At 51.5% G+C, this 15,217-nt stretch overlaps 1 protein-coding gene across 1 annotated transcript in view; it reads right to left on the bottom strand.

Moving 5' to 3' along the window:
• Nucleotides 1-1,665: 1,665 nt before the first annotated feature.
• LOC131209052 (uncharacterized) overlaps nt 1,666-15,217 on the bottom strand; it is a 105,760-nt gene continuing 92,208 nt past the window's right edge. Inside the window, exons 8-18 of the mRNA XM_058202023.1 lie at nt 8,346-8,397; nt 7,344-7,522; nt 7,006-7,169; nt 6,367-6,448; nt 3,898-4,276; nt 3,587-3,849; nt 3,292-3,448; nt 3,063-3,205; nt 2,728-2,978; nt 2,516-2,637; nt 1,666-2,378 (exon numbers count right to left, since the gene is read on the bottom strand). Of these exons, the coding sequence (XP_058058006.1) occupies nt 1,666-2,378; nt 2,516-2,637; nt 2,728-2,978; nt 3,063-3,205; nt 3,292-3,448; nt 3,587-3,849; nt 3,898-4,276; nt 6,367-6,448; nt 7,006-7,169; nt 7,344-7,522; nt 8,346-8,397 (2,505 nt within the window). The remainder of the gene's footprint in view (nt 2,379-2,515; nt 2,638-2,727; nt 2,979-3,062; nt 3,206-3,291; nt 3,449-3,586; nt 3,850-3,897; nt 4,277-6,366; nt 6,449-7,005; nt 7,170-7,343; nt 7,523-8,345; nt 8,398-15,217) is intronic.

Here is a 15,217-nt window from a genome sequence, read left to right as displayed (position 1 = left end):
TTGTTCATTGCTTGTGTTCGCTGTGCTACCCCTCGGCCACCCAGTCGGCCGGTTATTCCTGCGGAACAGTCTGCGCGGAACCACGGAGCGAACGCCGCTATGCCTCTTTGACGAATTCGCTTAAAACTAAAGCCAACTTCCTTACAACGAAAAACAAAACTATGTACACGTGTTAAGCAGCATGAAAAGGCGAAAGGTAACACATTTGATCCACTCAATTTTGATTGTTTAGCCATCTCAGTACAGCGGTGTTTTTTTCGGGGAAGGTTATTGGAGAGAGCAAAAACTGGTGTAGCTCAACCGGCCCGCCACCGTTCCATTGCTTTGATACCGGTTATTCTAAGTCAATCCTTCCTCCCGTTTACTTTCAATCGTATCGTAGTCAGTAACTAGCTTGGTTCTTCCGCCCCAACACCCCAATAACGGCGCCAAACACAACTTGTTTCGTTGCCATATTTTCCCCCCTTTGCTTTTAATTTGTTTTCGTTGTAACTGGTATTTAAGAATTACTTTGGCATGCTACAAAAACAAAAACCGAAGCACAACCGTTGGCCCTGCATCCACACCGGAACGCGCATCGATTTGGTGCGTCGCCGATAATAACGGTTAGGAGCAACACGTGCGAAAGCAACGCGTAGACGGTTCTTCCGCTTTCCCCTTCGGATCAACTTTAGAAGCGAACGCAAAAGCTAATAGTCAACAGAACAAGGAAAACAACCATCAACGGATAACAGTATTAGGTTTGTTTCGCGCTTGGTTCATCCCTCGAATGCGCTTCGTTAACAGATTGTGTGTGTGGGTGTGGTGGTTTTGAACTATTTCCTATAACTTGTCGCCCCTCTTCATGGTTGCGGCATGCTGCACTGTTGTGGCTGTGGTCTGGCTATTGTAGGATGGTTTGAGTTGCTCTTGCGCAAGCATTGTTTATATGCTATTAGTTATATTTGCGTTAGTTTGCTCGTTTGTCTGTGTTTTGTTAGTCAAAAATATCACATTTTATCGTCCCCTTGCTCGCTTTCTCTCGACCGCACGCTGGTTGCACTAATCCTTTCCGTTTTCAACTGTTTAACGAAGCTCTATCCACTCCAATTGTCGTCGCTTTCTCTGGTTCGATTTGGGTTCGAGTCACACGTCAACAATCATCTATAACAATCACGATCACAATTTATCGCAAGCACGCACGACCCACTACACCCCCTCCCTACCCATGTCTCAGTTCCAGTTTTTCGATTACGTTCTTTAGCGAACCCGCTCTATAGCACGCCCACAATCCCTGCTTCTCCTGACCATCCCTGGCTCTGTATCGCATTCGTCTCACACGTTAACATTTTTCCGTACTAGCTAATCTCCTTACCCTTTGGCAGTGTGTTTGTTTGTGTCGGATGTATAAGTTTGTGTGCCGAATGGAACTGGTTTATCCTTGAATATGCGTAAACTATTTGCAGCAATGTGGAGGATGGAAGGGTTTCGAGAGGAAAAACTAATCCCAATGCAAACATAACTCCGTGTAACTCCGGGTTTAGACCGAATACCGGAAGCGATTCTTACAATTCACCCTAACAACTGCGGCAACATAACTTACCGTGCGATGTGCAGCCCGCACTGGAGCCCGCAAAAGTCTGCCGCGTCGTCCTCGCTGATGGCCGTCATCGGGGGACGGACTCGTTAGAGCCCACCACTGCCCTTAACGGGGCCGGACGAAAGGCTGCTGCTGCTAACGCCGGAGTCGCTGGACTTTTCGCTAAGCGCTCCACCGCTACTGCCACCAGTCACGCTGCCGCCGCCCATCATGACCATCGCCCCACTGCTGCCGCCATCACTGCCACCCCCGAGCAGGCCACCCTTCTTCGCCACACCGCGGGTATTCATCGTTTTCGACGAACCGGTAGTGATGGAACCGTTGAACCGACGAGCCGATTCCACGCGCTTCAGGATCTCGTTCGAACACTGGGCCACCACCGAGTCGAGATTGTTCGTGTCGTTGTCGGAGTGGGAATGATGGTGATGGTGGTGGTGTGGATGTGCCATCAGTGGTCCCATACCCTGTTGCTGCCCCGGACCCAAACCGTGGCCATTGTTGTGCTGCTGCTGCTGTGACTGATGCTGGTGCAGCAGATAGTGATGCTGGGGATTGTTGTGCGAACCCTGCGCCGACGGTACGGGGGAGCCCTCGTAGCAGCCGGAATCGCGGGGAAAATGCCGCCGGCCAAACGGAGACGTTTGGTGGTCACCGCCTCTCGTCGTCGTTGACGTCGCCGTACTACCGCCGCTGCTGCCTCCCATTCCGACTCCAGCGCCTGTGCAGCTGTTGACGTGATTCAGGCGGAGTCCTTCGTCGTTCTCCGAGCTCGAACCGGCCACATCTCCATCCGATGTTGCTATTAACGAACCATGCAAATTGGGCAGGCAGCCTCATTAGCAACGATCTGGGAAGTGACCCAGAATCACGATGGTTCGCCGGAAGGACCTTCGTCCGACAACGGCCATCGGACGTGTTTGGCCACTTTCAACTTACAATCAAGATCGTGTAGCAGTTGCACGGCTGCTAAAATCTTCGCCCGATGCTCGGTGTTACCGATGCCCAGATAGTCCAGATCGGATGGCTCCAGCTCTTTGAACAGCTCCAGATCTTCGTACCTGCCAAACACGAAGGTAACCCCGCACAACCCAAAACCGATTCAATCACATCGAACACTACGAAAAACGAAACCCCACAGAGAGACATACCCATTAAGCACAAACACCGACGTGTACTCCTTCAGACCTATCCGCAGCAGCAGCTCTTCTACGCTCGTCGGGCAGCTGGTAGGCAAACGGTGCCGGCTGACTAGCTTGCCCCCGTAACCTTTCATCGCGGTCGTCGGTAGATCCGGCAACACCTCCACGCTGATAAACTTAAAGTGTCCCAAGCGCCCATTGGCGTAGCCCCGCCAAACGCCCGATGCGTTCATCGAGAGCACGTCTATGATGTCGCCTTTCTGATTTTAGTGGAAGGAAACACGGGATTAATGCACGGTCGTGTGTGCATCGGCTAATGGCGGGTTTCAACGCGCTATAGTTACCTTGAACCTAAGAGCCTCCTTATCGAACGGGCTGGGACAGCTATCTACGAGGGCGATCGCCCTGCAGATCGGTATCATCGTGGCGCGATCTTCGGCCGACAGGGAACTGTGCGGACTGCCGGGACGCACCAGGGCCTGTGTGCCTGAAAGAAGCGAGAAGCGCGCAGAGCCATCGAAGGCCAATTAGTATACTATTTTCCCAGCTGTCGATCAATTGCGGTATACTCACTCGAACCGGAAGCGCTCGGTAGGCTTTCGACCGAACTGGCCGAATGTTGGAAAGTTTGATCACTGATGCTATCTAAACAGTTACTGTAGTCACGATTGCTACGGTCCTTGCCACCGTACAGCAGGTGATCCTTTGGTGATGTACGAGCGTCGTTTGGCTGTCGATAGAAACAATGCAAACAGTATTAGCTTAACGAATGCTAAACAAGGAAGCTTTTCGAAAGCTTCGAACGAATGAGAATCACGTCAGTTTGGGGAAATTCGGAAGGGAACATTTGGCCGAATGGTGAACTTACGTGATGTACTAAAGCTATTTGTTGGCTTATGCTAAAATTTTTACTGTTGTGCGAGGTCGCAGCGCCGACGGCCGAGGCCGCCGTCAGCGACGATGTGAGATTGTTTCGATTTTTGGCAGCCTTCAGGCTTTTGAGATTGTTGACTGTGTTCTTTGTACTGGTGCTGTTGTTGCTGCTGGCGCTGCTGCTACTGTTGGTGGTGTTGCTCGTGCTCGTAGTACCACTGCTTATGTCCGTCGGGAAGCTGCCCGCTCCTCCTGCTGCTCCTCCGCCGATGGCACCCGCGATGTTACCGCTACCGCCGGTGCCACCGTTGACGAGGCTCGCTGGCAGATTGCCGCCGGATGCGCCGCCGGATGCAAGTGTCATGCTACCACCGACGCCATTACCACTTAGGGTTCCGCTCGCCGCCAGCAGCATGGCGCCGGATGCGTGTCCCGCCATGCTACCGGACGCCACGGCGGATGTCGCACTGCCGTGTCCGGACGGCCCCACACCGCCGCCGGCCGACGACTGTGCGTCGCCCAGCTTCAGCTGCTGCTGATGGTGCAGATGCTTCTGTAGCTGCAGTGCGTTCGCCTGCAGGATGTCGTCGTACTCGGACGATGGCGTCGGGGACGGTGAGGGCGACTCGTCGCCCAGACCGGCACTGAGCGTTCGATAGCGGGCGGTGCAATTATTCGTCCCAATCTGCAAGCGAACGAAACGAGACCGCAGACAAATGAGAGATTACTCACGAGAAAAATCGTTAACATCGTTGTAAAGCCCGCTTGGGAGAGCCCGCAAATGACTCTGCCGATATAGTGTCGCGCGGCCATTCCACTTGGGGGTCTCCCAGGGGTTTGGGTTGGCCAAATGATGATAAATGCGAGTAGCGCGCCCCATTCGGGGACGATAATCCCCTGCCCAACGCGAGCCCATCACTCTTGGCCGCGCTGCACCACATTATGCTCCCATCTGGCCTCCGGTCGCACCGGGTAAGAAAGCCCTCTTTTGTCTAGTGCCAATCCGTGAGGTCGCCCGGCGCCGCTTAGGGTTCATCTCACGTACAATCTTCACCATTTTCACCAGCGTTAATGTATTCGCTGCCGCTGCTCATTGGTGCTTATCCCCTGAGCAGCTCAACGTGGGCCACAGCCAAACTTTTACACGAACCGGACTAATTTTGCAGCATTTTCCGTGCCGGCCAAATTGACTGAAAGTACGTCCTTTGCCAGAGAACAGGAGATTATTGCATTATTGTTTTTTCTTTCGGTAAATGAAAATAAAGTAGCTGAACGGTGTGTTTTACATGCGCATGATGCTAAAAAGATAGCTTGGGCCGCTTCAACGATACTACAAAAAATGGAAAATGTTAAATCTACATCTCTCGCCAGTAACGGCGTTACTGTTGGTATTTGACAGGGCTGTAAAGTGCTTCAGTTCTCTCTTGTGGCCACATTTTCACTGTTATTCGGAGCGCTAACTTCATAATTACAGGATGCTGGATGATAGTATTTTATCAACAATATCCCAGAGGCAAGTGGTTGACAAATACGTCGCGTAATCAATCTCTAGGAAGTGGTTTAATTTCTTCGTTTACGATTGTTGGTTATGCAATGGTACCGTGTCGCCAACCGCCGGCGGAACTGGCAAATTTTAATCTCAATACGCCGAGAAGTAGCACTGCCGGGATGAAGAGGTTTATATTTTCTTACTTCTCGTTGCGGTGGCGTCCCGTTTTTGGCAGTGGCCTCCAGTGCAGTAATCAGGAGCGTTACCGATCCCGTCGGTAATTCCTTCCTTCCCTGGGGTAATCGACATTCACACAGACACTGCGCGCGCGCGCAACCCCCGGGGGTACGAGACCCGTGGAAAACCTTTTCATTTCCCGCCGGATAATGATAACGTTTATTAAGTTGATAAGAACAATAAAAGCATCCGATGAAGATGACGAGATACAGTGCGGGCTTTGGAAGCGAGAATGAAAATTATCCTTATTGCGCGCTGCTGTATACCGGACCGAGCGTTGAGGACTCAATGTGGTCGTTTTTTTTTTTTGCTTTTAATTCACCGCCAGCACAAGGATCGTCTTGAGTAGATGAAGCCATTTTTTTCTATTACGGCTGCCCGGTAAGTTTATTACATCGCGGTCTGTAATGCGGGTGCTAGGCCGGTAGCAAAATATTATGGAAACGCGATGTCCACCCAGCTGAGCGCAAGTGGCTTGGGTCCCGCTTCCGATCTTGACTCGCGTACATTTTCATGCCCTGGATCCGACCGTTATCGAGTAATGGGCAGATTAAACATCTTGCAAAGGATCGGAAAGTTAAGTAATTCTAATGCATGACCGTAAAACAGTGCTCTACTTGGTACTTTATTTGCCAAACTGATACATGCAGCTTGGAACACAAAGCAGACTTTAGGTGATTCTTATTAAAGTCTATGAGTAAACATGTCGCTAGAGCCACAAGCTTGCAAAAAAACGTGCAGAAAAAGTTATAGTAAGGGCCACACGAACATTGATAGTGAAAACTTTCTGCGATTTGTCTACATCGGATCGAAATCTAGATCCTTGCATTCATTGTGGCCGCAATCGAGCGCCACGGCAATTTTCTATCAGCAACGATAAATTGTTTTAATTTACAGCAAGGCACGGTGCCGAACTTAATTTCGCCCATTTGGCCATTGAGTGAAGATAGGCTGCTGGCTGATGGCGCATCAAGCACCCAGGCCCTCTGCCGGTCAAGTGATTCTTAGTTGGTGGATAGGATAGGCGGTTCCGATTAAGCACTACTTACCGACACCTGACTCAACCGGGAGGTAACGCTATGCAGATCCGATATCGAGCCGGCATAATCGCCACTTTCCCGATCGTGCGATCTGCATCACCGCCATAGAGGGTTGAAGTTCAGGATCCGAGACCGAGACATACAGAGAGAGAAGAAGAGAAAGAATAAACGGGAAAATGTATTAGCATTAGCAGTCGGTGGTATCGAAATCGAAAGGCTAGACACCCTATTGGAACCATCTGCGGTGACGTTGCTGACGATGATGACGATGGTGATGAGAGGCGAACGTACATTAAATTTGAAGTTAATCAAAGCTCGCTTCTCATTCTCCCCCCTTCTCCCCATCTGACGGCTGATGATAATCTCTGATGGGTTTTTCGGCGGCACGAGAGAGTTACGGACGCTGGCTCCAAGCGCCGGCAAAGTTTTAATTGGACGGCGTCGAGTTTGGATTGATTAAATTTAGAGTAAAATTATAATTACCGGCCACCACCAGCCACCTCCGCGTGGCCACTGGCGGCGGGGTGTGTTTCTGCCGGCGGCCGGAGTCGCGTTCTTTAAATCATATAATGAACTTAATCGATTTACGGCTCCCCGCGACCGGGACAGGTTCGTCACAAGCGCAACCGTTCCATACACCATGCTTACCGGGCGTGCTTCAGCGGGATGATGGTCGGTGGGTTAGGTGGTTGCTGCGGTACGATCAGTCCTCGGCGCGGACCTCGCTGCGGTATCGAAATATCACCCGCGGACCGCAACGATATCACACTCTGGCCTTCGCGCCCATTTGAACTGTAGCATACGCGACCACCCTGTGAATGGAGAGAGCAATATTCAATTAATCCTCGGCCCGAAAACTGCGGAAAGACGAGTTTTTGGCGTGCTTCATAGAGGGACAGGTAAAAGGACTTGAACCAATATTTTGGGATTGCAGGAGGTCCTATCTTGACAATACCTCATAAGGATTGCGCAGAAAAATGGCTCACCTGTATCGTTGCACTAGGTCCTCCGCCACCGTCGCCGGCGTACCCGGCACCGATCTGCCGCATGCCCGACATCAGAAAGTCGTCCGGATCGCTCTCGTACGGTGGCTCGTCGTACCAGTGGCCCTGGTGCGGCATACGCAGCACTCCGGTGACCGCATCGTCGTACATGTACGTGTCGTCTGCAAGAAAAAGAGATGATCGGTGGCAAACTAAATTAGCTACCCGAGTGCAACAATCGGATCGGACCGTCCCCCAAGAAGCAACTGTCAAGCTCGGCGTTTGCTGGGGCGCCCCAACCGACTGACTGCCTGAGTTCGATGCATTGGCATTGGCCTCCGGACGGAAGAAGCAAACCGAGACAGCGCATGATTGCTGCCGGATATCAACAATTCCTGATTGCATCCGATGATGCACAAATATTGAAGCCAGCAATTTCCTTACGAAGGGTGACGCAATGGTACCCGGAAAAAGGCAGAACACCGAATCCAATTTGCTTTCTTTTGTACCAAGCTCATTTTCGCAACCGTCAAACACTTCCCCGGTGCCGGTGTCTGCCCAAAACTCGGTGTCCCACGGGAGGATGCCTCATACACGTGTCCTTGCCACACCGCCAAGAAGAGGGGGAGCCGCAAAAAAGAAGACAAACAATCAGAAACCATCATGCCATCGGTTTGCGGAAGCCGCCGACGGTTCGGAGCGCCAGCCAAGAAATTAGATTCACTGCACACTGCAAAACGGCATAATGAACTTTGGGCTGAGCCGGAGCCCGTAACAGGATTAGGAGTCCGGCCCCCTGTTCCGTCGGCCGTCCCCGACTCCGAATGGTGGACGCCGTTTGATGAATCTCCAAGGAGTGATCGGTTTGATTGGATGCAATCAGCCAATTCCTGGCGAGCAGCGCGGGCCCACTCCTGGTACCGATGGTCGTCCCCGCTGTCGTCGCCTATCCACTCCCCCCTGGTTCACGGTGACATTATCTGCAAGGGTCCCTCCTCTGCTTACCTCGAGAGTCCCTGCTGAGCTGTAGCAGACCCTGCCGTATGTCTCGAAGTATCTGGAACGAGAGCAGGTACAGACAGGCAGGTTAGAGAGAGCGACGATTCAAACACGGGTCCCTCCGGTGGAGGGGGACATGGGGAACCGATTGAAGCCAATTTGAAGGCTACAACCTACCGCCCTCCAGCCGCCCCACCGGAGGCTAATGAACCCTCCATAGGAGCATAGGGTGGTGTGTGGTCTACGTCCGGATCTAAGCCAGTGTTGCTGTGTAAGTGATTGCTGTGATGCTGTGTGGGAGTGTGCTGGGAGCAGGATTCTGCTGGATTCCCGACGACAGAAAGAGAGAGAAAGATGGTCGGAAGGCAAACTGGGTGCAGGATAACGCATGCCGCAAGCAAAACTATTCTAACTCACTCCGCCGCCCGCGCACGGTGAGACTTTACGTGTCGGGAATTATGCCACTAATTCGCAAGTTAATCAATCACTGAACGCGTTGCTGCGCCACTGCCACTTCTTTGGCGGCGTGGCGGCCTAAAAAGGAAGACTCTATCTCCGGCGCACGCACCACTTCCTTCCGTCTGCTCTGCCAGGGCGCGTGATTTGATTGATTCCCAAACACACCACTCAGCTCCTCGGGGGAGCTCCAGGGCCACGCAACTTCCGACAAACTTCGGCTCCCGCTCCCGAATGTTGGCACGATGTACGTGTCATGTATGGCGGAGAGCCTAACTTGCAGGCGCAATAATGACGGGCACGGTGTAATAACGGATAAATTAGGCCCAATCAAGTTGCCTTCATCATTTTGTGGATTCCTAAGCTACGCGCCCCGAAACCACCACCTTCGAGTGGCTCCTTCTACAACGGTTGTTTGGAGATATTAGTAGTCCTCCCGGTCCTTTTCCTGGTGATCTGGCGCAAAGCTGTAGTGCCGACAAGTGATGGCTGCCGCCGGAAGAACGTTGCTGGAATTTCATCAACGCCGGCAATGTTCGGGAGAGCCTCATTCGTGAAATGGTTTACAGCCTGGCTCTTTCAACCACAAGAAGCTCGTGCTTTCGTCGGGCCGATGATTGATTTGGCGCCGGCTGTCAGCATGACGGTGGTGGTGATGGGCGCTTCAATCAGAGGACGAACGCACACTCGCCGAGTGCCGAATCCGAGCGGTTTATCTAGTATCTTTTATGAGTGAAGATCAAACACTTGTAGAGACGCTGGATACAGCACTCAACTGCTTTCCTTCGATCTCTCTGCTATGGTTGAAAGTGAACCACTTGCATTGTGCTCAATGTGCCATCTGTCAACTGCCAACAGGGAACCCTTTTGACAATCACTTTCGGAGCAGCAGCTTTGATCAGAGTGGGCTGGTGCTAGAAATCATCTGCTCTACGAGCTCGAAAAGTGTCTACGAAATTAGTGGACATCTAGACTAAAATGAAATCCGTTCAAAATCAACCCAGCAAGCTGCCTGTTCTTTTTCGGTAGCTCCCGCCGTCCGTTTTGATACATCAGAATTGGTGTCGACATGGTTACTTTAATGGAAATTTGCACCACCAAAAAAAAAACGAAGGCCAAAACGACCCTCGCACAGCGCGCGTTGATTGAAAAACTTGCATCCCGCAGAACAGCGGACAAGTAATTTGTAAACCATAATGCCCTAATTCATATTCCGCCCCGGATGAAAGATGGCTTCCCAAAAGGCACCTGCGTCTCCGGTGGCAGGAGTGCCGGGGCGAACGTCGAAAAGGTTACTAAACTTTCACGCCAGCGCGCCATCCCTTTTAGGCCAGCACCGGGGCTGCTGTTGCCACTCCTACCGATGAGTTTGACCCTTGGAAACTTTTCGCCACGGCCCCCCCTGCTCGGTCCCATCCCGTGGGCCGGGTGCTATAAAATGTGCGTGTTGCAGTCGTTACATCGTGAATCCTCAGGTGCAACGTTTTCCCGGACGCCACAGGCCCCATTCGCCGTCGGTTCGCCGAAACACGGCGACTAGTCCACCAGACCAAAAAGGTAAACACGGTCAGCAACCGGCCCCCGGTGTCACCCGGGGGACCGACTCTCCACGGTGCAGTTCTTCCCGGGTACCCGGGGAGTTTGGCCAAGGCGAGCGAGCGCAGGCCCGCCAGGGGGACCAAACCTAATTATTCGAGCCGGAGCTATAAAAACCGGTCCGTGCCCTAGACCAGAGCGGGCGCCCAAATTTACAGCTCACCACAGGACCGTGGCCTTCCTACTTAATCTCCACGACTCACTGCGACGGTTAGAACAAATGTAACACGGAGCGCGGGCAGGGCCAGGAAAAATTGCCGCCTGGTGCCCGTAAATCATGTTGCTCTGTGTTGAGTCTCTCTTTTTTTCTGAGCCACCCTTACACTCGGTAGGTTTATCTGTTCGGCAGCCCTACTTTGGGCAGACCAATCTGGCAACACACCAATTCACTGGGCACTCCAGTTGGCCCGGTGTGCCAGGTTGTGGGCGAGAGCGTCCATTCCGCGCGACGTCCATGATTACCACCTCATTGTAGATATTTTCGGTTTTTACACTTTCCATAAATAATTTCCAAACATTTACACGGCTTAGCTACTCCGGGGCTCTGGCGCGACAAATGAAGGTGTTCGACCGCCGCGACAACCTTGGCTTGGCGTGACGACCGGGGCCGACTAGTTGCTTCGGCAAGCCTTCTCTCCGAAGGAAACCAGCAGACGTTCCCGTTCCGATCCGACCCCGTTGCCCATTCCGTTTACGACCCCCGGGAGATTAATTCAATCCTAGCGTGATTTAATGCGGTTGACTTTGGTGCAGTTATCAGCACGTTTTACGTTCTATGTTTGCACAGTGCGACACGGGAGGGCAGACGCTCGGACGCTACGGGCGGAACGGGTTCGGGTCGGCCGTGTTATGCTCACCTATCCGTCTTTTCGCACTGCAGAAGCCGGCTCCGCACGTGCCGTCTCCGGTTGGATCGGAGGAAGAAGAAAAAAAAACCATCGAACGAGCAGCCCGGGGCCAAAGTGTGGGCGCCCGTAATCAAATCTGCTACGCTGACCCACGCCCTCGCATATCCACAGGACACCGGTGGACACGGGACCGCGTGACGCAGACTGAGGTTTACTTTCAATTATCGGCCAATCAATTTGTCCGGAGAATGGTGCTGAGTAAGGTGCTTGACTCGGCTGCTGCTGCTGCTGCGAATCATTTGCGGTCTACATTTTTATGGTCCCCAAATATATTTCATCCCGAGTTGCGCGCGTTCTGCTGTGATGGCGAGAATACTTTGCCCTGTTTGACGGTTTGGAGGGAAGGTTGCCAGCGAATTTTGTTCGCTTTTTTAGCAAAAAAAGGGTCCAAAAGTGTTTGAGTTTCATCGATAACATCTGAATTTAAGTTGCGCACATTTCGGGGAGCTCACAAACCCCTTCATCAATGTTCAGTGCAGACCACAAAGCGGATCCGATCGGGCGACTTCGCCTGCCGCCGTTTGTTTTTGTACTAGAGCCCTAAGCTGCCTAGCCGCGAAATCGCAAGCGAAATGGAGTTTGGCAAGTATGACCTGACACGCCATGTGGGATGAAAATTTCAAACGTAAAGCTTTCTTTTCCATTAAACCGAAAAACTGCCGCGGGCGCGGGAACTATCCTGCCGTGCGTATATGAGGTCACGCATAACGCAAAGAGCACACCGTAGATACGGTCAACGAGAGCCGATGTGCCGCAGCATAAATACACGGCCCCGGCCGTAGTGAACGGAGTCCGAAGGACGATCCGCTCTGCCACGTGCTTCATCCATAAAGCGTGTGGTGGCGCGAAGGAATATGGAATCTAATAAAATTTCATTATGAGATCAAATCCGGCGAACCACCGGAATATCCCCTTTGGCCCGAGTGAAAGTGGTGCCGTCAAAATGGTGGATGTAAACTCTGAGGTCTGTGGTGGAAAGGCCGGACAGTAGAAGGCAAGCCAGAGATTAAATGCGAAAAGAAGAAGCAAAGCAAGGACGGATTCTATCATCCAACTTACACAGGGCATGCAGGAAGGCAGGCAGGCAGAGAGGATGTGTGCGCGCTCCCTGGGAACTGGGATATATGCTGGGGAATGTGGATGGTCTTCGTGGTCACGGGGACGGTGAACTACCATAACCCTAAATTGATCTTTCCTATTTGCACTAACTGGGGCAACGTACTTTACACACATACACAGGATGAGGGGCAGGATGAAGTTGAATCGACCTACGGAAGCCTAGGACCTAGGACTCGCGGAAAGCGCTTCGGTAAGCGCTAATGGAACGACGGACGGGGCATTACTTTTCATCGAGCGCAAGCAAGTTGGCGGGACAGTGGGTCGAATGCGGGGGGGCACATTCGGGGCGCATTCCGGGCGACGGACACACAAGCACACACACATAACCGTCCTACAGTCGACTACCGACCGAGCCGACTAGCGGCCAGCAGCCAACAACCCGGGGAAACCCGGGGCATGTAAAACTGTGAAGAAATAATCTCGGGCGGTAAATTGCATACACGAAACGAGGCGCCACAGGCAACAAGGATAAGTTCACCAGTGTGCCGGCTGGCCGTGGGCGGCCGCGGGCAAACCAAGCATGCTAGTAAGATATGGTGGTGGTGGTTCGTGGTGAAGGTTAGAGTACATGGTTCGGGGCAACCCCGTGAAAGGATTTACCGTGGCAATCGCGACAAGCTGTGTTTGATCCTCGGGAGAGAGTGTGGTGACGCGTTGACGGTTCGTCCACGGCACAACACGCTAGTTTTTGGTGGGGCCACAGAAGCATAAGCAAGGACCACAACGGCGAGTGCTACTTACTCGGGGCCCTCGCTGGCAGGAGCAATCGCCACAAAACGCGCAAAACGTTTTTTTTTTAAATTTATTTCCTGGGAAAAGGTTCCAGGAGTCGTCGAACCGACAGGGAATGAAATTGGCCAATAGGACGTACGCCATGCGCGAATGGCGGATACTTCTTGCTGCCAGTGAGAACCAGGGTTAGGGGCGAAAGTGAATGAGTTCGGAAGCGGCATGACTAATGGCTTGCTGTGATGACACTGGTTTACTGGTTGTATATTTCATTCAACACAATCATGTAACAGGACACCTAAGAAGGCTTTGGCTACCACCGAGCGCTCGCTGAACCTGGGCTCCAATCTTCCTACTTCGTACCGAAACATGCTGAATTACGGCGCTGTGATTCACTACACACGACATTCATAAAAACACAGTTTTTTGTTTGCTGCATAAAAACGACAACAAATCACGATCGTTGCATCCTGAACAGTAGAGCAGTATGGTAAGATGTATGCGCCAATCTTGATGGAATGTGTGTTCCTTTTAACAGTTTCAAAATTTGGAAAAAGGAAGAAAAACAGTGCTTTGATACTATCTGCCATTGGGGTTTCCTATGCCATCTATGGCGTTAGTTTCTTAGGCTACCGATAAAGATACGACACAAACACGAAATCGTGGCTGGAACGCAGACCTTAGCCCTACAGAGAGTATGTGTTACCGACGCGATTACCTAGCAGTTATATTACGTTACAACAATGCATTGACATTCCGACGCGATTATCCTATTAAAAACGGGTTTTGATTTGCTGCATGAAAACGGGGACTCCGAATCGACGGACTCATCAATAGCAAAAGGTAAGGTGCGCTTCGTTTCGCTTCCACATCCCACCGGAAGTCGTTTGTGCCAACACAAACGTCATCGTGGGGTGTTGCATATGCACACCACCAGTCTTAAAGCTGATCACTGCGAATCCAGTACGGTGAGTTGGAGTTTGAATAGTTACGCTTCGTTGGGCGCGCGTTCGGTGTGTACGATTAGTTGATTTGTTAGTATGTATGCAAAAAAGAGGAAAAAGAAAGAAGAGAAACAAACAAACAAACGAAAGTAGAAAAGAAAACAGATATGAAGCGTTATTGTTCTTGTTTGGTTTGGTTTGTGCACAAGCGACAGTGGGTTTGGGTTCAAGAGATGGTGTTTTTGGATATGAAGAGGAAACAGAGCAAAGGACATTCTCCAATTCTGGCGGTCATAACTAACGCACCACCACTACCACCTGGCCCCACGATTCCTTGCACGCAAAGCACGCTTTGATCGAGTGTTGGGAACTAAAAGCAAATATTTAAGCACTCGCGTGGCCAAAGCCCCACGCTATTAGCGCAACGCATTAAAGCCGCGCGCCAAATCATCGACAATCGAGTTTGTAATTGATTTTACAAATTTACTTTGCGGAACTTTGCCCTACCGCAAACAAACAAATCCGGAAGCCGGTACATAAACACTCCACGCCATTGGCGCTTCATTGAGTGACTTCACTGTGCAGTTTCCGTGCGCCATGTGGGTGGGTGCTTCCATAAAAGCACCATAAAAACAAAAACGAAATGCAACATTTTTAGTAACTTTTCTTTAGTCTCTTTATCATGCTCATCGTGCGGCGGCCCAAAACGAAGCGCGGTTCATTTTGAATCCATAAAAATTTCATTTAGCTCATGGATTGGCATTCACCACAAACCCAAAAGCGAGAGCAAAAAAGGAACGAATCGCATAAAATTAAGCCACCATAACCGCCGTCGAAGCCAGCCAGCAAGTCCAGTCCACGCCGCCGGCTTGCGCCATGTAATCCTGTGGATTTTTAGAACCGTCCGTTGGGGTTTTTGGCTACCGTAGCTGCCAGTCCCCGCCGCACACCATCATTTTTGGTGTGCGGTTTTTCGTTGTTGTTGATATTCATTTTTTTTTTGCTCCACTCTCCAATGTTGCGCGAAAAGTTTTTATGCGGCATCATCATCTATGCGGCTTTGATGTGGATTGATACGCTTTCGACGGGCGCGTGGTTCCGGCGAAAACGGTTCATTTTCACTCGG

The sequence above is a fragment of the Anopheles bellator genome, chromosome 2 (genome assembly GCF_943735745.2).
Source record: "Anopheles bellator chromosome 2, idAnoBellAS_SP24_06.2, whole genome shotgun sequence".
NCBI lineage: Eukaryota > Metazoa > Arthropoda > Insecta > Diptera > Culicidae > Anopheles > Anopheles bellator.
The sequence above is the reverse complement of the archived record's forward strand: the minus strand, read 5'-3'. Positions and strand labels throughout refer to the sequence as shown.